The sequence below is a fragment of the Plecotus auritus genome, assembly GCF_963455305.1.
Source record: "Plecotus auritus genome assembly, chromosome: 4".
Lineage (NCBI taxonomy): Eukaryota > Metazoa > Chordata > Mammalia > Chiroptera > Vespertilionidae > Plecotus > Plecotus auritus.
Window position 1 is genome coordinate 10,042,750 of NC_137775.1, and position 20,851 is coordinate 10,063,600.

The 20,851-nt window shown below is 45.2% G+C and overlaps 1 protein-coding gene across 4 annotated transcripts in view; it reads right to left on the reverse strand.

The window, feature by feature from the left end:
* The window catches only part of PLEKHG1 (pleckstrin homology and RhoGEF domain containing G1), a 201,611-nt gene that overhangs the window by 67,002 nt on the left and 113,758 nt on the right, over positions 1-20,851 (reverse strand). For 3 of the 4 annotated variants that reach the window (XM_080665864.1, XM_080665865.1, XM_080665863.1), the window contains one exon: positions 6,666-7,171. In XM_080665864.1, coding sequence (XP_080521990.1) covers positions 6,666-7,073 — 408 coding nt within the window. In that variant the 5' untranslated portion in view covers positions 7,074-7,171. Of the gene's footprint in view, positions 1-6,665; positions 7,172-18,248; positions 18,360-20,851 lie in introns of those variants that run through there. The other variant, XM_080665866.1, reaches the window with a different exon arrangement.

The window sequence follows — 20,851 nt, forward strand, 5'->3', positions numbered from 1 at the left end:
TAGGATATTTGTCATCGTCTTTATTAGTCTTACTTAATATAAATGGGAAACCATGTTTTCTAACAACCAGTCTAGAATTCTTTAATCGTCTTGTCTAAGCAAAGGGGTCAGGGGTGTGGTGAGACCTATTTGTAAGTCATAACACTTTGAAGTATAAGCACGGTCAGTTCAGCTTTAACTTTGTTTTGAAAACATCCATTTGTTCCCACACAATTAATATATCAGGGAACAGTCTGAACTTAATTCCAATGCCCTAATTTTGCCTTTGCTTTTAGGTAGTGTCATACCTGCAGATTCCCAATCGAGGCTAAAAAATATTGTTTTCAATATGAGGTTGGTTGAATCTACAGATGTGAAACCCAAGGGTATGGAGGATTGGCTGTATATTTATTGAAAAAAAAATCCATGTATACGTGGATCAATGCAGTTCAAACCACTTTGTTCAAGGGTAAACTGTATATATAAAGCATTGTAGAGACTGCCAGTTCACAAAAATGTTTCCTACCTTCTTTGAGCACACAGCTGTCAATATAACTTTTTGTGTGTTTGCTGTTATTAAGGCACATCTGTAGAAAATTTAGAAGTGGTAGTTATGCAGTATATTTACAGCTGTCGGAATCCATGAGATGATGCAAAGTCTCAAAGCATTGGTAACACTTGCTGCCTACCAATTTTTCAAGAGAGTCTGACCAATGGAGGTATTTCAAATAACGTTCCTTCGTTTTGACTCAAAGTCTGGTCATAAGTTGCACGAAATTCATGCACGGGGGAGGGGGGGTGTCCCTCAGCCCAGTCTGCACCCTCTCCAATGTGGGACCCCTCGAGGGATGTCCAACTGCCTGTTTAAGCCCGATCCCGGTGGGCAGTCGGACATCCCTCTCACAATCCAGGACTGCTGGCTCCCAACTGCTCGCCTGCCTGCCTTCCTGATTGCTCCTAACCGCTTCTGCCTGCCAGCCAGATCACCTCCTAACCACTCCCCTGCCAGCCTGATTGATGCCTAACTGCTCCCCTGCCAGCCTGTTTGCCCCTAACTGCCCTCCCCTGCAGGCCTGGTCACCCCTAACTGCCCTCCCCTGCAGGCCTGGTCACTCCTAACTGCCTTCCCCTGCAGGCCTGGTCCCCCCCAACTGTGCTCCCCTGCAGGCCTGGGTCCCCCCCAACTGCCCTCTCCTTCAGGCCTGGTCACCCCTAACTGCCCTCCCCTGCAGCCCTGGTCCCACCCAACTGCTCTCCCCTGAAGGCCTGGGTTCCTCCCAACTGCCTTTCCCTGCAGACCCAGTCACCCCCAACTTCCCTCCTCTGCCGGCTTGGTCACCCCTAACTGCCCTCCCCTGCAGGCTTGATCGCCCCCAACTGCCCTCCCTTACAGGCCTGGTCCCTCCCAACTGCCCTCCCTTGCTGGCCATCTTGTGGCGGCCATCTTTTGTCCACATGGGGGCAGGATCTTTGACCACATGGGGGCAGCCATCTTGTGTGTTGGAGTGATGGTCAATCTGCATATTACTCTTTTTTAGATAGGATAGAGGCCTGGTGCATGGGTGGGGGCCAGCTGGTTTGCCCTGAAGGGTGTCCCGGGTCAGGGTGGGGGTTCCCTTGGGGTGTGGGGCAGCCTGGGTGAGGGGCCTGTGGTGGTTTGCAGGCCGGCCACGCCCCCTGGCGACCCAAGCAGAGGCCCTGGTGTCTGGGGTTTATTTATCTTCTACAATTGAAACTTTGTAGCCTGGAGTGGAGCCAAGCCTTCTGCTTGCTCTGTGGCGGCAGCCATTTCTATTGGGATTTATGTATCTTCTATAATTGAAACTTTGTAGCCTTAAGTGGAGGCCTGGGCCGGCCAGGGTATGTGGAAAGTTTGGCTTCCTCCATCACTGGGGCAACCCTAGCCTCCTGCTCTTTCCAGCACCATGGCTGCTGCCATTTCTGTTTGGGTTTATGTATCTTCTATCATTGAAACTTTGTAGCCTTGAGTGGAGGCCTAGGCCGGCAAGGACAGGCAGAAAGCTTGGCTTCCTCCATTGCGGGGAAACCCAAGCCTCCCTCCTGCTCTCTGTGGCCGTAGCCATCTTGGTTGGGTTTATTTGCATATTCACTCCTGATTGGCTTGTGGGCGTGGCTTGTGGGTGTAGCAGAGTGATGGTTAATTTGCATATTGCTCTTTTATTAGATAGGAGGATATTCAGCTATAAAAATGTTTATGTAACTGAATAACCTAAACTGCCATCGGTCATTAAATACACATGAATTCTTGTGAGCAGCCAACAGCTACTTTTGCATGGCAACTCTGCAAACCTCTGGCTCACTTGGTTTTGCTGAATGCTGCTCGCCTTGAACTATTTTCATTGCTCATTAGCAATCAATCAGAAGGTATTAACAGAACATTTAAAGTGGTCAAACCCATTAGGCATGGCAAGAGAGGAAAGCCCAGGTCCCTGCCCTCCCTCCTTCCCACAGGAGATTGCAAACAGCAGAAGAGAATGACACTCAAACCACTGTGTTCCCACCTTCTAAGTTTTTGTCACTGTTGGGTGGCAAGAGATGAGAGTGAGCTAGGATAGGGAGGAAGGAGGCGTAACAACACAAAAAGAGACACGGAAATGAACAGTCAGTGAGATCTGGGGATTATATGCAGGGATCAGCTGTGCTATTTGAGGAACAGTTTCTACATAAGGAGAAACCTATTTAGCATGTTTGCTTCTAAATTATCACAGACCTTAAATGGTTTTAAGAAAGATCTCACTCGCCCATTATGGTAAAAGCCCTAGAGGAAAAAACAAATAGAGACATTCAAATAAAAGTGCTCAAATGCCACGTAAACGAAAATGTACATTAAATTGTGCCAACTACCACAGTGTAAGTTCTTTATTAAATCCACCCACATAACAAGCCTTCATTAAAGCCAATCCCTGCCAAGTCCTATGCGCTAGCATTGAACACATATTTCCCTCAGCATTCAAGAACTTTTGTCTCCATGAACCTCATACAAAGTGTCGGTATAATAAATGTTATTGAACCTGGAGGGAGGGTTTTGAGTGAGGACATCTGCAAATACCAAGACAATACCATCTATGACAAGTCACCTCTTCTCATTAGGCTTCTCCCTGGGTTCAAGACCATTCTCTTCTTGTCCAGTATCCTAAGCAGTTAGAGCTGGTCCAGAGGAGGCCCATGTGGAGTCAGTCCTTTATAGCTACGGGAGAGAGTGGCAGAGACAGGAACTGCCCCTTCCACACCCAACACTCTTGTCTCCAACAGGATCACTAGGAAGCCAAGCTTCATCAGAAACACCTCCAGTCCACAGTGTTGTACGTGAGGGAGGGCTGGCCTAGGACAAAAGCCAACGCAGATCCCACTCCCTCCAGGTCTTGGTCACCTCGCGAGCCTATGAGCTAAGTCTCTAGGACGAACAAATGATCGAATCACGGCACGAACTCCCAAGGCGTGCTTCCTGCGTTTCCCTTCTCATTCTGCACAAATATACTAGTAGAAGGCTTGCTTCCCAGTGTAAGAGGGTTCCCCTTCCAACGAACTGGATACATCCATACAAAGAGCAGCCTTTCCTCGGAGCTCCGGCAATGAAGGAAATTTACAAAACCGAGAGTGACTATTGAAGGATAGGATATTGCTTAGATGGGACTTGATAAAGCAGAGTACAGAAGTCTGAACTGTGCAGAAATGATAAGCGACTTACCATCACCTCTATAAATGATTAGACTATTAGCATTTTGTATTCTTAAAAAATACCCATTTTAACTACCTTTATTGGGTAGAGTTGCTGCAAGTGGAAAAATACAGTAAATCCTAGCTTCATGTCGTGGGTAGGTTTTGTAACTTGAAGACGTGTAACGAAACCAATTTTACCAGAGGCGAATGGATACAAATGAGTTAAATTCCTAAGGCATCTCATCAATGTTATAATGATAAAACACAAAGAAATGATGTTATTTCAGGACCTGCTGTAATTGGCTACCCTTAATAAAGGAAAAAAACGAGTCTAAAATTTTTTTCCTAATTAAATTTCTGCTGCAGTGAGTTGACTAATCTGATTATTTTTCTGAAAGGCCTTAGGTAAGACGGTATAGTTAACTCTCTACCAGCAAATTCAAAAGAGGCTGGTGAGGATGATGATTTCTATTTATTAATTACTCACCATGTGCCAGGCACTATTGTAACAGCTTTTCATATATCATCTAATTAACCCAATGAAGCAGGTACTACTTATTAGTCTCACTTTACAGTTGATGAACCACAGGCACACATTTACAGTCTATTGTAGTGGTCGGCATACAATGGCCTTTGGGTGCAATCTGGCCCTAAAGTTTTTTTTTGTTTGTTTGTTTGTTTTAAATATATTTTATTGATTTTTTTACAGAGAGCAAGGAAGAGGGATAGAGAGCCAGAAACATTGATGAGAAAGAAATATCGATCAGCTGCCTCCTGCACACCCCCTACTGGGGATGTGCCCGCAACCAAGGTACATGCCCTTGACCAGAATCGAACCTGGGACCTTTCAGTCTACAGGCCGACTCTCTATCCACTGAGCCAAACCGGCTAGGGCAGGCCCTAAAGTTTTACTGCAACGTCCATACCCATTCCTGGCTGCTTTTTTTTTTTTTTTTTTTTTTTTTTAAATATTTCTTTACTAATTTCAGAGAGGAAGGGAGAGGAAGAGAGAGATAGAAACATCAATGATGAGAGAGAATCATTGATCAGCTGCCTTCTGCACGTCCCCGAATGGGGATCAAGCCCGCAACCCAGGCATATGCCCTTGACCGGAATCAAACCTGGGACCCTTCCGTCCACAGGCTGACGCTCTATCCACTGAGCCAAACCAGCCAGGGCTCTTGGCTGCTTTTGAGCTACAATGGCAGACCTGAGTAGCTGTGACAGACCTCAGGGCCTAGAAAGCCTAAAATACTTACTATCTGTGGATTTTATAGAAAATGCCCATCAAGGCCTCATGCAAAACATGGTTAATTCGTGGATAAAGAAAAAAGGGCAAGAACATTTGGACAGCTTGAAATAGAAGTTTTACTGAAACTTTCTTAGCAAACATTCTCTCTTTTATTTATATTTTTTCTTCTCATCACCAAAAAGGATTTATTCGGGGAAAAAGAAAGGATTGCAAATCTGGAACCTGCAGACATGGCAACCTATGTGCAAGTTCCCTTGACCCGCTTTCTTCCATTCGTATTTTACCTTATTACTTCTCACCCAAGGTGGACCAACCAGCCCAGAAAAAGCAAGATTGTTCAAGGACTCTCAGTTCCATAGCTAAAGGCTTCTCTCTCCGTTTAGCGAGTTTTGATTAGGTGGAAAAGTTTCCAAAAAGGAGAAGAAGAAGAAGGGAAAGACTAAAGAAAGCTTTGACAACCACATATTTCCTAATAGGTTGTAAAATTTTTGGCAGTTTCACAGGTATTTCTTCTCAAGTACAAATGACATCATTGTTGAAATTTAAAAAAAGCAATTGGTTGGGCTTATTTGACATTTGGTATCACATATTGTTTTGATTGAGCATCAATTGATTTTTCTGTTTTTACTGGGAAGTTACGTCATAGCTATTTTTAGTCGACAGTGTCTGGTTCTATTATTTGTGGAACTCGGCACACAATCATGCCTTAGAATATATATATATATATTTTTTTCTTTTGCTAATGCTATAAGAATGTATGTATTTGGTGGGGAATGTTCTCATCAGTAAATGTCCTACTATTTTCTGAAACATTTCAGAATAAAAGTCTAAAACAGGAAGTAGGCACTAACAAATGACAGGATTTGGTATATCACTAGGCAGCAAAGTGGATGTAGCCTTACAGTATGTCTTTAAAATATTAACATTTTCATCATTAATTGTGAATGAGTTAACATCTGAGCTATTCTGCTAAGTCTTAGTTAATCCTTCAAAAGCTACCTATAAATCAAAGTCAAATTAAAAACTGAATTTCCACAGTACGAAAGCTGGCACATAAGTGGAGCTCGATTTGCACAGTCAAATAATTTCTGCAAACTTGTTCGCTGCAGAAGTGAACAGAAATTCCCAGGACAGAGCCCACGGATTTTCTCCAAGTGTCATCACTTTCCACCAAATGCCAACCGGCACCAAGAACAGCCCGGATTAGAACAGCAGTTCCCAAGCTTGTCTGCTTATCAGAATCACCTGGGAGCTTTCACAACTCCACCTCCAGGCCACACCCCAGGCTCATGAAATGACGGTCTCCAGAGGTGGGACCTAGGTATCTATATTTTTGGAATCCCAGACCCCAGTAGGGAGTTGTGGTTAGGGCGAAGGCAGCCTGATGGGCGCAGTCCAGGTACACATGACGCCTGCAACGCAGGAGGCCTGCAGTCCCACCCCATCCTGTCCGCTCCGCTACCTGCCAGGCCCTCAGGTCGCTGGTGCAGGAGTTGTTAGCACAACACACAGGTAAATACATTGGTATCATCATTCTTGCTCCTAACACATCATCAACTCGTTAATGCAAACGTTAAGAGGATTCTAACACAGTGAGTACTGCCTTAGGGTTTCTCTTAAGTTATGACCTGTTTGAACTTTCACACCATTTCTGCATCTTAGGAGACAACACATCCCCCACAGCTGGCTTTGCTTTTTATTTTGCAAGCTTATTTATCCTGCAAAACAAACTAAAAAAAAAAGTTTGCCTTACCTCTACGATGCTTTTTAAATCTTGCACATACGTCCTTTCAGTCTCCAGGATTTCCTGAACAACTCTGTCCACGTAGAGGAGCTTGGGGCTGGTGGCCGATTCGGCACTTGTTTTGGCGGCCCCGTGGGCCTCCACCCTCCGCTGGGCCCAGGGCTGCCTCTCGCTGCCAGCGTCCGGGCTCTGTTGCCCGGCCAGGCTATCTCTCTGCAGCTCGCTGCTGGAAACCAGCCTGGCTGGAATCAGCTCCAGTTTGATGGCCCCTGCTTCCTTATCCTGGGGAAACAAGCCCAAGTGGCTGTTTGAAACCAAGGTCATTCGGCTGCCAAAGGAACCATGACTGTCCCGGGAAGAAGCCGACGACGACGTGGAGCCGAAGCTGACCGGGCGGTCGCTGTCGGAGAGCTCCATCGTCTTCCGTTCTTGGCAGCGGGAATGCTTGGCTGTGGTCTTGGGATCTGGATCTTCGGTTACAGCTAATGGCACATCAAGATGCAACTGGTGGACATCTAAATGCATTAAAAGAAAAAAAAAGAAAAAGGACGAGATAAGCAAGGTATTTTAAAATGACATCAAACAGAAAACTTAAAGGTTAAAACCCACCCCAAATATATAGGGTCAAAAACAGAGGCAGAGAGTTAGTTACAGAAGGACATGCAGAGGTACCGTGGTAGGTGTTAGAGTTTCTAAAGTATCATCTGGGACCATGCTAGAAATGTGGTCTCAGGCACCACCCAGACCTACTGAACTTCAGTCTGCACTTGGACAAGATGCTGGTGCTGTGTGCACACGCGTTAGGGTTTGCGAGGCACTGCAACCATCTCCTCAAAATGGGACCACCTGGGATGACTAACCGATGCAGATTGGTCCCGGTTTTCTGAATTAAAAGCTCAGCGGCCAGGGCATCAGGAGTCTGTAGCTTTAACAAGCACCACAACTGATTCTTATGGGCCTAAAATGCACCTGAGGTGATTCTTATGGAAGCTTGCAAAACACTTCTTCATTTTGGGCATTCCACAAAGGTTTAAGCCTCCATCCTGGAACCTTACTGCTACTTACTCAATGGATGCTGACAATTTGCATTTTACTAGTAAACAGCACTGGAGAAAGTGTTGCATGGTTAATATTTTTCTAATCCTGAGCAAGAAAAACCCAACTATTAAGACCCACATCCCCTTTCAAACTTAGCCTCTCACCACGTGTCTCGAAATCTCACTTGGAAGCCGACATTCCATTGTGTTGTATATGGAGTTACGCTGTTACAGAGCATGTCTGATTAACCACAACACCCCCCCCCCATGTAACGTTAGATAACATGACAGTGGAATCATATAATTAAATTATTAATAAACATAGGAATTCAATTATGAGAAAATAATGTATTTTTAAGGAAACGAGGCTGCTTGTGTTTAGAAGAGGTTATGAGCAGAGAATATCTGTGAAGTCTAAAGGTTACTTAGTGCCCATAGCACTGAGATCTTAGGCCCATAAAGGTCCTGCATGAGATTTAACCATTCCAAAGCTATTTTGCTGAAACATAAAGTTCCAAACATCTTCATTTGTAAGGCAGGATCGACATATCCCCCTTGATGAGCTCCCAGATATACAGAAACAAAAAGCCTTGTATAAACAAGTGTGATTAATATCATTTTGGTAGATTATCTTACCACCAAAATCCATGTTTATGGGTTTTTAAAGAATTAGAAGAGTGAAATTTACATTTGGAAGGTTAAAACAAGACAAACACAATAACAAGAATATAGATTAATGATCATCTTTTAAGAGGAACATGAATTTTATTTCACTGTATAATAAACGTCACCAAACAGCTGGTACTCATATTTCTAGAATATAAAGAATCCATCAAGTCTGCATCCTTCAACATCTTGACTTTTTCTAAAGAGTTTCTATCCATGGCAAATATTAGTGCCAAGTTATAAGGCAAATATTAAAATTACTGAATGTAAAATAAAGGAACTAACTTGGGTCAACAAGGAAGAATGGTAAGAAAGTGTGGCAAATGAGTAATTGATCAGCACAACCACTACCACATGGTACACGTTTGCCACAAATTTTTAAAGCTTTTGCAATATTCTTTCTGCTTGCCCCATAACAATTTTATGGCCTAAAACACAGATGGGTTATAGTAGTTAAAATGCACTTGTCCTAAAAAGCATGATCCAACTTGAGGGTGGCAAAAATCCAAGAAGCAGCCAGGCACTGAGGTGTGCTTGCTGCAAAGGAGGCTGCCCACATTTGGGAATGGTGTTAAGAAAATCCTGGGCAGTTCAAAGGAGGAGCAGACATAACAAGGTTTTCTTCCTTTTGGCATCCACCACAACCATAACCATGAGGTTGATCACACTTTCACAACTGGGCATTAACAGAAAGTATATGAAGATCCTTCAAGGTCCCAAGGGTCGAATGAGGCCATGAGTTAGGACCAAATATAAGTCGGAATATTGTCTATGAAGTTAGGGCACTGGAAGGCTCTCGATCAACCTCCCCCAGAGATCCACATACACTGGTTTCCAGGGTAGATTATGGTTTTCTGGCTAGACAAGAATCAACCTTCTCTCCAGTATAGAAGACTATATTTCATAGTTATATAACTCTTGGCAAATGCTCATTATCAGGACTGGTGAAAATGAACACAATAGAGACTCATTTACTAGTACTCACTGTCACTCTAGGTAAGCCAGCCAATACTGGGACCTAGGAATGAAAGAGGAACAAAAAACTGGTAGTGATTTTAGAGGAGTCCATGCTGGGCAGCTGGGAGTGATAGTGCCTTTCATACTTTCAAAGGCGGGGCAAAGTGGGATGTGAAACTCAGGTAAAGGGGGGTCGCTTCGTGGCTGAGTCAAACAGCAGCATGGATTGGGTCCTGCTCCAAGGAAGGAATCACATGTTGCACTGCCAGGCCATGTAGCTGATCCTTGAATTACATAGGTTTGAACTGTGTGGGTCCACTTACACGCAGATCTTTTAAAATAAATACCTGCTCTGTTGTTGTTGTTTTTTTCCAAATTTTTATTAAGGTATTATATGTGTACATATCTTACCATTGCCCCCCCCACCCCACTCCCATACATGCCCTCACCCCCCAATGTTTTGCATCCATTGGTTACTCTTATATGCATGCCTACAAGTCCTTCAGTTGATCTCTTATTTCCCCCACCTCTCCCTAACCTTACTGCTGTAATTAGACAGTCTGTTTGATGCTTTACTGCCTCTGTAACTATCTTTTTGTTCATCAGTTTATAATGTTTTTCATTATCCCTAAATGAGTGAGATCATGTGGTATTTTTCTTTCATTGACTGGCTTATTTCACTTAGCATAATGTTCTCTAATTCCATCCAGGTGCCTACAAATGGTAGTAATTCCTTCTTTTTTATGGCAGCATAGTATTCCATTGTGTAGATGTACCATAGTTTTCTGATCCAGTCATCTGCTGATGGGCACCTAGGCTGTTTCCAAATCTTAGCTATTGTAAATTGCGCTGCTATGAACATAGGGGTGCATATATCCTTTCTCATTGGTGTTTCTGGTTTCTTAGGATATATTCCTAGGAGTGGGATTACTGGGTCAAATGGGAGTTCCATTTTCAGTTTTTTGAGGAAACTCCATACTGTTCTCCACAGTGGCTGCACCAGTCTGCATTCCCACCAGCAGTGCACGAGGGTTCCTTTTTCTCCGCATCCTCGCCAACACTTGTCGTTTGTTGATTTGTTGATGTACCTGCTCTGTTTCTGACTGGGAGCCTGCAGATGCAGACTTGAGCATCTATAGATTTTGGTATCTGGGGGTCCTGGAACCAATCCCCTGAAGATTCTGAGGGACAAGTTAAGTTTTGGGGGAATCAAAAGTTATGCGCAGATTTTCGACTGGGCTGGGGTCAGCACCCAGAACCCCCGCTCTGTTCAAGGGTCAGCCGTATTCTCGGCCCCTGGACCGACCAGCCCATTCCTCAGACTGCCAGCCAGGCCCTTCAGAAAACAGAACATGAGCTAGTTGGTGGCTGTAGTAGTTGGCCAAGCTTACTGCCCCAAATTAAACACCTTCCAAAATTACCAATGACAGGAGTGAAACCTTTAAAGCTAGTCTGTATAATGGCATATAATATGAGGCCACCTTTGCTAATGGATAACATTTTTCATGTTAATTCATTGCCTAGAAGGTAATTACAGTTTTCTCACATAAGGAAATATACCTCATAAAAACTGTCTAGTCTTGTCCTCACCTCCTTCAAAATAATTTAATATTTCCACCCTGTCTGGCCTATTCTTCATAATGCAACTCACTGACTTTTAATATTTATTTCTAGAGATGTACTGATCAACACGGCAGCCAGTAGCCACATGCGGCTATTAAGCACTTGACATACAACTAGTCTGAACTGGAATGTGATATGAGTGTAAAATGCACACCAGATTTCAAAGAATTAGTATGCTATGCAATGAAGAGTATAAAATGCCTCATTAACAACTTTTATATTAATTACATGTTGAAATAATATTTTGGAATAGTGGGTTAAATGAAATCTCTCCTGGATGCGTTCCCTTCCCTGTCTCCTCCCCCTACCCTGGCACGTATCCCCTAACCTCTGTGGGAGCCCATGAGACTTGCAACCAGGGGAGCAATGGGCAGTGGTAGCTCATCCCAGGCTAACCCCGAACCTGTCTCCAACGCCCCCTATTATCTGACTTCCCAGTGAGCTAAGGCAGCCTAGCCTAGCTCTCCTATTACTTCCTTGTTTCACTCTCCTAAGTATATGTTTGCTGCAGTCCATACATTCTTACTTGCTTTTCTTTAAAAAAAAAAATCACCTAAATATCCTTTTTACTGTTTCATTTTACTCTCTTTAATGTGGCTACTAAAAAATTTACAAATTATATATGTGGCTTGCATTATATTTTAGTTGGACAATGCTGATCTAGAAAATTCTAGATGATTCTATGATTCTGTAAGATTTAAATTTACTTCCTTGTCAATCTTTGTTTAAGTAATAATGAATGAAAAGGTGCATATATTTTGAAATTTGCCCTTTTTTTTTTAAAACTCCATTCATTAGTACACAATATTGTTACGAATGGGCAAAAATGGACTTGGGAGACAATCCATCCCTGCATACTAGATATTGGGGTAACTGATTTCCCATGATACTAGTAAGCTGAAACACGAGCCAGAACACTGTAGAGCAGGAAAGCTGTCCCCACTTCCCTGAGTGGAAGATGTCAGCAGGTTGTACTACCATTTGGGTAATGGGATGCTTTGCTTTCCTTTCCGTTTCGTAGCCTCTCTCTCTTTCTCCCCCAGTCCCCGATACGGGGCTAATGATAGAGCATCTTCTGCAAACGTGCCAGGCATTGCGAATGGCCCAGGTCAGGGGGTGTTTTGACCATGAATACCCTAAAACAAGCTGCTTCTACCCACCTTGAGGGTCTTGGCCCATCTGACCCTTTGTAAACCCACAGATGGTGGTGGTGGAAGCCCAGGTCCAGGGGCCTTGGAGCCCTAATGATTCTTACGACTGGAAGGACCATCAGCCTAAAAGCCATCAGAATAAATATTCCTTCTTGTGCCATCTTCAATTTAAGAAAAACGGCGACACAGCTACCATGTAGATACCCTTTCACCCATTTTCTTCGTGACGGGTCCCTCTCTCTAATTTTTTTTTTTTTTAAGTGAAAGAGCTTTAACTCCATGGCTTGTGTTTGTTTGCTCTGCAAACTTCCATTATTTTAATTGCTCTCTTTTGGAACGTCGCTGTCAGAATCAAACACAGCTCTTGTGGCTCTAACTTGTCTCTCGGGCTGATTTGGGGTTGAAGCAGAACTTTCCATGGCAAGTAAAGCCCAAGCTTCCTGTGACCGTGTTTACATGTTGAAGAGGGGACTGATGGGCCCACAGCGGCCACTTCCTGTCCCAGCTCCCAAGGACAGTTTTACCAGGCAGAGCTGCACAGCAGCGACTGAGGAGGGATCAGGATTTCCAAATTCTGCTCGTTGCTATTCCAGACTACAAACACCTAGCCGAGTTCCTCGGCAGGACAAGCATGAAAATCAGGAGAATTCTGTGCTCAAGACCAAATGAATAAAATGATGTCGCTCCCTGTTACACTGCCTGCAAATTGCCCAAAGAGGAAAGACATGAGAGAGACGAAAATATAAGCAAGAAGTTACTCTATCAGCCAGCAAAGGTCATTTAATACAGAGCCAATCTTGGTAGGGCCTCAAAGCTATACACGACCAACTTCATGGTTTAAAACAGAGACCCAAACATCTTTTAAGAGTCAAAGTTATAGGAAATATAATGATAGCCTGACTGGCGTGGCCCAGGGGTTGAGCGTCAACCTATGAACCAGGAGGTCACGGTTCGATTCCTGGTCAGGGCACATGCCCAGGTTGCAGGCTCTATCCCACTATGGGCCATGCAGGAGGTGGCAGATCAATGATTCTCTCTCATCATTGATGTTTCTCTCCTCTCTCTCTCTCTCTCTCTCTCTCTCTCTCCCCCTCCCTCTTTCTTCCTCTCTGAAACCAATAAAAATATATTTTAAAAAAGAGAAATATACTCATTTATATATTTCAAAGACAACATCAGGTATTTGAGGAGAAACTTTCTCCCCCACACACCTCTGATATAGTGGATACCTCAACAGATAAAATAGCCTCTGGGTGTTCTATGATACCGACATGATGCTTGCATTAACGGCCCGGCCAGGACTCTGAGTCCACATGTTCTTAAAGTTCAGAGTGTTCATTCTAGGAAACATGATTTTCACACTTATTTGCAGCTGTTTGGTAATGAAGAAATAAAAATATTGTTACCATGTTCACATGTTAGTTTGACCAATGTTCTATGGTTATGTAAGATGTTTACATTAGGAGAAGCTGCATGAAGAGTGGATAGAAACCTTAGGTTTATCTTGGCAACTTTTCTGTAAATTAAAAAGATTTCCAAAATGAGTAGTTTTTTTAAAAAAATGCTGTGGCATTGAAGAGCCCGTAAAGCTGTTACTGGACGGAGCTGGGGCTGGGAGTGGGTCTGCCTCCAGCCGGCCGGCCTGCAGTGTGTGGGTTGTTGACTTCCTGCAGGGAAGATGTTGCAATAAGAGTCCAGGTGATTTTCTGAGGATGTTTACTAGCTCTGGGGACAGTGACACAAGGAAGGGCTTAGGATAAAAGAAGCAACAGGAGAGAGACTAGACAGGGCTGCATTGGCTCACTGAGAAGTCAGAGAGAAGGGGGCCCTGGAGACAGGTTCAGGGGTGAGCCCGGGATGAGATGCCACTGCCCATTGCTCCCCTGGTTGCAAGTCTCGTGGGGCCCCTTGGAGTTTTGGAGATATGCACCTGTGGGGGAGGAAGAGAGGAAGGGAAAGGTGTGAGCATGTTCCTGGGAGGGGAAGCATATGCCAGGACCTTCATTTTGAGGGTTTTTAATGGTTGGGAGTTTAGGGGAGGATTTCAATGGAATATTTTCCAGGTACGTCCTTTCAGGGTCATGGTCTCCACTGATTGGTCCGTGCCAGAGCAGGGGCTCATAAGTCATGGCAGGTGGTCTTGCTGTCGCCCACCTGGATTTGCTGCTTTTCTGGGCCTGGAGCTAAAGTCCGCCTGGGGCCTAGGTGTTATCTCTGGGGAGGCAAGGATATGCCAAGAAAGGAAAGGTTGCCCTGGGGGGCGGGCTGGCACCAATTTTGCCTGTTACTAGGGCTTTCTCCCCTGGTGACCGTCTGTGTCTCGTGGTAAACTGCCTGGCCAGTTTGTTCAGTTATCTGTCTCTGTTTCCCCATTCCACTTGCCAAGGAATTTTCCTAGCTTCTTCCTAGCCTGCCCCAAAGCAAGCACTTGATCAAGAAGATCAAGAATAGAAGATTGTTCCGTGTTTTGCAAAAATGCTCTCGTTAAAACAAGAGGTGAGAGGTTGAATGAAGAACAAAAATTCCTTGAAGCTGTGCAGTCTGACACTAAATATTCAGATATGCTCCCGAGACCCCTGGGAGGTTACTCTTTGATTCCTACGCTCCTCCCTGGGAACGGAGAGGTACAGGGGCCACTGCAGCTGGGCAGGGATGAAGCACGGCAGTTAACGCAGTTCCTGGCTTAGACAAACAGCCTTAGCCCAGGGTGACTCCAGAACCTCTAGGCTGGAGGGCACAGGCATGCATTTGGGTCAAAGAGGACCTTAGGGAATTCCCTTCAGGCTTTTGGTGCAAATGCAGCTGTTTTGATCTTCACTGTGTGCTTTTTCTGTGGTGGTTTAGTGTGGGAGTTGAAGGAGATTGTGGGCTGAGATTAAAGCTAAACCATGGGCTGTGTTTTTACTTTCAGAGGGGACTGCTTCTGTCCACCGAAACCCAGGCCCCTTCTTCCTTAGTAAATAGTTTCCACCGTGCACATGTCCCAGCTGCCCTTCCCTCCCCGCCCCTCGCCCCCCCCCCCCAACTAGGTATGGCCATGTGGTCAATGCTCAGCAACAGAAATATGTCCCTCTGGAACATGTTTCTCAAACCTTGGACCTGGTTCCTCCACTCGTCCCCCTTCCCACTGGAAGCCAGACATGGCAGGGACCCTGCCCGAGCCAGGGACCTGGCAGCGAGGCCCTGGAGCAGGGATTTCCCACCGTTTCATCTCCTGGCACACGCCAACTAATGACTAAAATTCTGAGGCACACCAAAAATCATATTTTTGGCTGATCTGACCAAAAAAAAAGTATGATCTTGCTTCATTCACACCGGATGGCTATTGCTGTGTTGGCTGTTGCCATTGTTTTGTCTGACAGTCTCAGGGAAAAGAGGTCACGGCTAGTGTGGACACAGCCGTCTCAGGGCAGTAACTGAACAGTCAGGTGTTGCACGTTCTCACCATGCTTGCGGCACCCTGGTGGAAAACCGCTGCCCTAGAACCACGGCTGCCACCCTTTTCGGACCTCACGGACCACCGGTGGTGCGCAGACCACTGGTTGGCAACGCTGCTCTGAGCCATCACGTTAAAGAGTCTGGCCCGCCTGAAGGTGATGTGCTGGAGAGACCAGCGTGGAGACCACGCTGATACGGAGAGATGCTCAAGGACCCCCCCCCCCCGCCCCCATCCCCCACCCCCGCCGCTGTTCTGGCCCCTGCTGTTTGCATATTTCCCCGCAGGCACCAGGCAGGTGGGGGAGCAGCCTTCAGGATGACAGCCCTGTCATTTCTGACGGCAACTTCGTGGGTACCTGCGTCCAAAGCCCTAGTGGAGCCCCTCCTGAACCCGACGCCCAGCAACCTTGAGAGGCTATACATGATGGTGACCTTTGCAAGCCATGACATTTCGGAGTGATTTGTTACGCAGCGAAGGAGAACCCAAAGGGTCTGTTACAACGGATCAGCCCAACCATAATAACATGCCACTGCTTTACCTCTATCAAAATTATCCTTACAAACAGACAGACAGAACCAAGCCTCCAAGTCCATTCACGCATCGTTACTTTTCAACATTTCATAGGTGGGACAAAATAAACAGAGAGGTTGGGCAACTTGTGGTGGAAGTTGAATCAGAGACTGTGGTTTCTGGTTTCGAGTCCAGTTTTCCTTGTACGTGGGTGCAGAGGCGCACAGCAGGAGGCCAGAAAGGGAGCTCAGAGATCAGGAAAAGAAGGCCTAACTAGCAGCTACTTGTGCAAAGCCCACAGTACCCATCGCCCAAGGGACCCACATAGTAGGTGCTTGTGTGAAGGGATGGATGTGGGTTCAACTGTGTGTGTACAACGAGCTCAGAGGACCAGCCAGAAGTTAGGTTCTGACACGACACTGTCTCCTTTGAACAGAGAATTGGCATCCCTGCCCTGGCTCTGGGCCATCGACGTGCGAGTTGCGGTCTTTGGGTATCTGGTTTCCTCCGGTATAAGTTAGGCAGCTGGACAATGACGCTCCCGGTCCCATCCAACCTCCAGGACGCGACTCCCGCCCTGAAATGACCACTTACAAAGCTACGGCTGCATCCAGTGCCCGTTCCTCGCTGGAGTCACAGCACAGGCGGTAACCACCAAAGAGCAATTTTCTCCTGCCTCCTGCTAATGTCAGGAGCTAGGTGATAAAACACCTCACTGACTTTCCAAAGGCTGCAAAACTGCTTTAAATTGATGCTAAGTAATAATCTACAGCCAGCTTCACTTTGAACAGCCCCTTCCTGCTCGTGTGGGAACAGCCGTCTCGGGCAGAAACTCACACGGAGATGATGGGTGCAGGCTCCAGCCCCTGTGAGCACTCACAGAGCCAGAACATCCCTGTGCCGCCGAGAGGGAGGCATGAGGCTGAATGACATTTCCTTTTCAAAAAACGAGGAAGAAGAGGAGAAACCAAGTGGCGAACAACAGCACTCCCAGTAAGCAAATCCACCCATAAAGCACACCAAACATCTTCTTACAGAAAAAGGCGGAAGTGAATTCCAAGTGTCCAACAGAGAGATTTGGGTCAACAGTCCATCTGGAGAGGCCAATGGAAAGCTATGAAATGTCATGTCCTTTCATAGGTGTAAGGGTGTAGAAATGGCCAGAACACACAGCTGAGTAAAATGGGTGGTTTATAAAACATACATACAATGTGACCCCAACTTTGAATTTAAAGTGTCACGTATCTATTTTCCACATTAGGAAAAGATCGAAAGGGTATATAATAAAATACTAACATTGGTTTTTACCAAGTAAGAGAAGAGATGCTTTTACTTGGGTGTTTATCTGCAAATACCACTTTTCTTCAACAAGTGTGTTATTTTTATAATCTGAAAAAAGTTAAAGAAATTCAAATCACAACCTTAACATGTATCAAATATTAAAATGTTTTCAATGAAGATAACTGATTTTTTTTATGTTCAGTATGACTAAGGAAAAGGAATGCTGCATATATATGTCTTTCAAATAGATTAGTATCCCTAAATTGAAATAATAAAACAAAATAAAATCAGATTCCAATCTGCAACAGACCTGAATACAACCCATGCCTCCTTCTCCCCAATCATTCCTCCGAACAAACGTACTTCTTACCCATAAACACTTTAAATGGAGACTGCACTTACGTAGCCAAGATTGGTTACCACTAGCCTCAGACTAAATTTCGTCACTGCAGTTGCTAAGCCTAAAGTTGGCAAACATTTATTTTGTCCCTCAGCGAAGCCCGCGTGAGCCTCACAAAGAAAGCGCAGCGAAGTGCTGAGGACTGGATGCAGGGCAACTTAGGATTTCAGCTTGCTCCCCAGAATCACAAACACCAGCTCCCGAGAGATTTCCACCTCACGTTAAGAAACCATCAAAACCAGACCAATACAAGGCAAGCACCCTTTAACGCCGGCTGCCCTTCAGAGGGAGGGAAAAAGAAGCCCCTTCTAGGCTAGATCCATTGTTGGAGAACTCCTTTCTTAGATCGCATGTATAACAGAACAGCTGTAACCCAGCCGGGCAAGCTGCTGTCCCTGCAGGGAGGGGAGAAATCCCCCTGCGACAGCATCTCCCCGCAGGGGACGAGCTCCCCCTGCTCCATGGGGGAAGCGACAAGTTTGGGGGGGGGGCATTGTTTCCTTGGGGCGCAGTCGCCTTAGCACCTACCTGTGCTCTCCCAGGCTAAGCCGCATGTCTGCCTTCAGCTGATGCAGTGACCTCACCGGAGGCTCGGGCAGGTAAAACAAGAAGCTTTTACTAGTCTGTGCAGCTCCTTCCGTGGAAATATTGCATGAGTCAGCTTTTATCTCTCAAAACCCGCCACACAAAGGCTTCACAAAAACCTGATTTGCAAGTTTCTCGCTGCCTTTTCCCCCCTAGTGTGCAGACCACAGACTTCAGCATCACTCAGAGCCTCCAATGAAACATGACATCATTCAATTGAGAGACAGGACAATAGACACCACTGTGGGTGAGTTGAAAACGCACACTTCGCTGAGCAGGACCCTGCGCCGGCCGTTCCTTTGCGGACATCCAATACACCCCACGCTGGCCCAGCACCGCTCCGGCTCTACCTTCCCGGCCCCGGCTACCATTCTCATCAAAGTCCACAAAAGAAGCAAGATCTTTGGGTGTTTTCAAGTTCACTTCCTGAATTATAAGTTTTTTTCAAAGTAAATGGACACATCTTTAATGTTAAGTTTTACAGTGAAGTTTGGGGGTGGGGGCAGGGCTGTGAATAACACACAGTTGAAAAAAACTTTGGCTATTAGTTTCTGTTAACAAGACATTGAACTTGTCTTAAGCAAAGTGAAACTGGAATACATTGAAGCTTGACTTTTTCAAGATAGTATACAAAAATCTATCTAAAGACCAGTACCTGAAATATAAACGTATACGCATTTCTTAGAAAAACAGTTACGTTCTGTGATTTTATGTTCATAAATACTAAGAAATAAAAACAGAATGACCAACTCCCAACTTTAGTTGGAGAGACCTTCAAATTATTTTGGGTTTTGATTTCCCCAAGCCCACCTGCCTGTCTTAAGGGACTATATCTATTTTTCTATAAAGATTCCAAAGGTTCACACTTGAAAAAGATATTGACTTCTTTAGATGAGGGTCTTCGGCTGTACAAAAACGTTATTGAAAATGGGTACCGGCACTCCAGGAAGCTAGAACTCAAAACATGGATTATACCCATGTATAGACATCTAAAACTCAACTAAGGATCAAAGTCCTGTATGTGGAAGTTCTATTTAGAGCCTTCATTTGTGGTTGTGGAAAATAGCATTAGCTGGTCATCTTTACTATAACCATTTATTAGATGATTGTAAACTAACTATGATGGGATAATTTGTTTTAATGCCCATTTCCTTCCAATAAGGCTGAACATATACAGGGCTATTTAAATAAGCCATTTGGATGGAAATGTACCATCTAGTTCAGATGACAACTTGTTGCAATGATTTCTCCGCCAACAATTTAACCAGTTTGGTGGAAATCACGACATTACAGATGCTGAAAAGGGAGTTTGAGAGGAAGGGTGCTCCCTGGGCTGAGGGGACTCTTAAGCCTCCATTCTGAGGACCCAGAGATCTCTCTTGCCTCCCAACGACGTCCCCCAAACCCATGTCCAACTCCTCCGTTTCTACTCAACTAAATGTCAACTCAGATCTTACAAGCTCCATCAGATCTTCCACATCAGCTCCAGCCATTGCCTTTCCATTGTTGAATGGCTGTTGATTACACTTAAGAGTAAGTATCGCGTGGTCTCATATGGAATTCTTGCCTAATTGTCTCTCTCAGGCCCTGGAATGTCAGCGTGGGAAGCAGGGAGTCTTCCTATGGACTAGAGCTCCATGTGGAAGATACAAAGATCTCAGTTCCTAGACAGAAATACACAGAGGCTGCTGGCTTCTCGGCTGTGCATAGCCTTGGACCACACACAGTTCACCACTTTTATCTTCCCATAAAGTATTATTGCACAGGACTTGGATATATATATAGCAAAGAAACATTTTTAAAAGCCATTTCTGAGAGAAGCTGTGTACATTACAGGTGAACAAAAACAGCAAAGCTACGTGGCGTGTGGATGCTGGGCAGTCTGTAGACGACATTGCATTAGTAACTCAGCTCTGAGAGGCAGCTGTGAAGAGGTGGCACAAGCCATACGTGGTCCTCTGGGTCAGCCCCTTGTTAGTTCACCTGCGAGTCTTGCTTTAGTAAAGTCATTAACTTGAATCAGAAAAGACCTTTCATATATCACTTGGAAATAACTGAAACCACCCTGTACTGCATCCACAATCATGGAGGGGCCATGGTATTGTGAATCTAGTTTTTAAGTGAGAAACTTTTTAGAGCAAATAACACGCATGCGCGCGCGTGCATACACACACACACACACACACACACACACTTTTATTTTTTGGGGGGCCTTTCTATTTATCCCAGTTCTATTTGCTGAGTGAATGCACAACTGAAAGTGCACAGGGCCTGGGAGGGACAATGCAGGGAGGGGAAAGAAGGGAAGAGAAAGTTACACATCTTGGCCACCACTGGAGGCTCTTTCACACCTGAGCACAGAGGAGCCTTCGGGGTATTTGCTTAGGGCCTTTCACCTCAGCCCGGCACGGTTTTCTTCCCAGTCCTTCCCATCTCACATCCCACACACCGGGCCACCCTAGCGTTTTAACACCTCTGGCAGGTGTCTGCTGTCTTGCCCCTGGACGTTCATGCATGCAGCCACACACATCCCCAAACATGTGAAA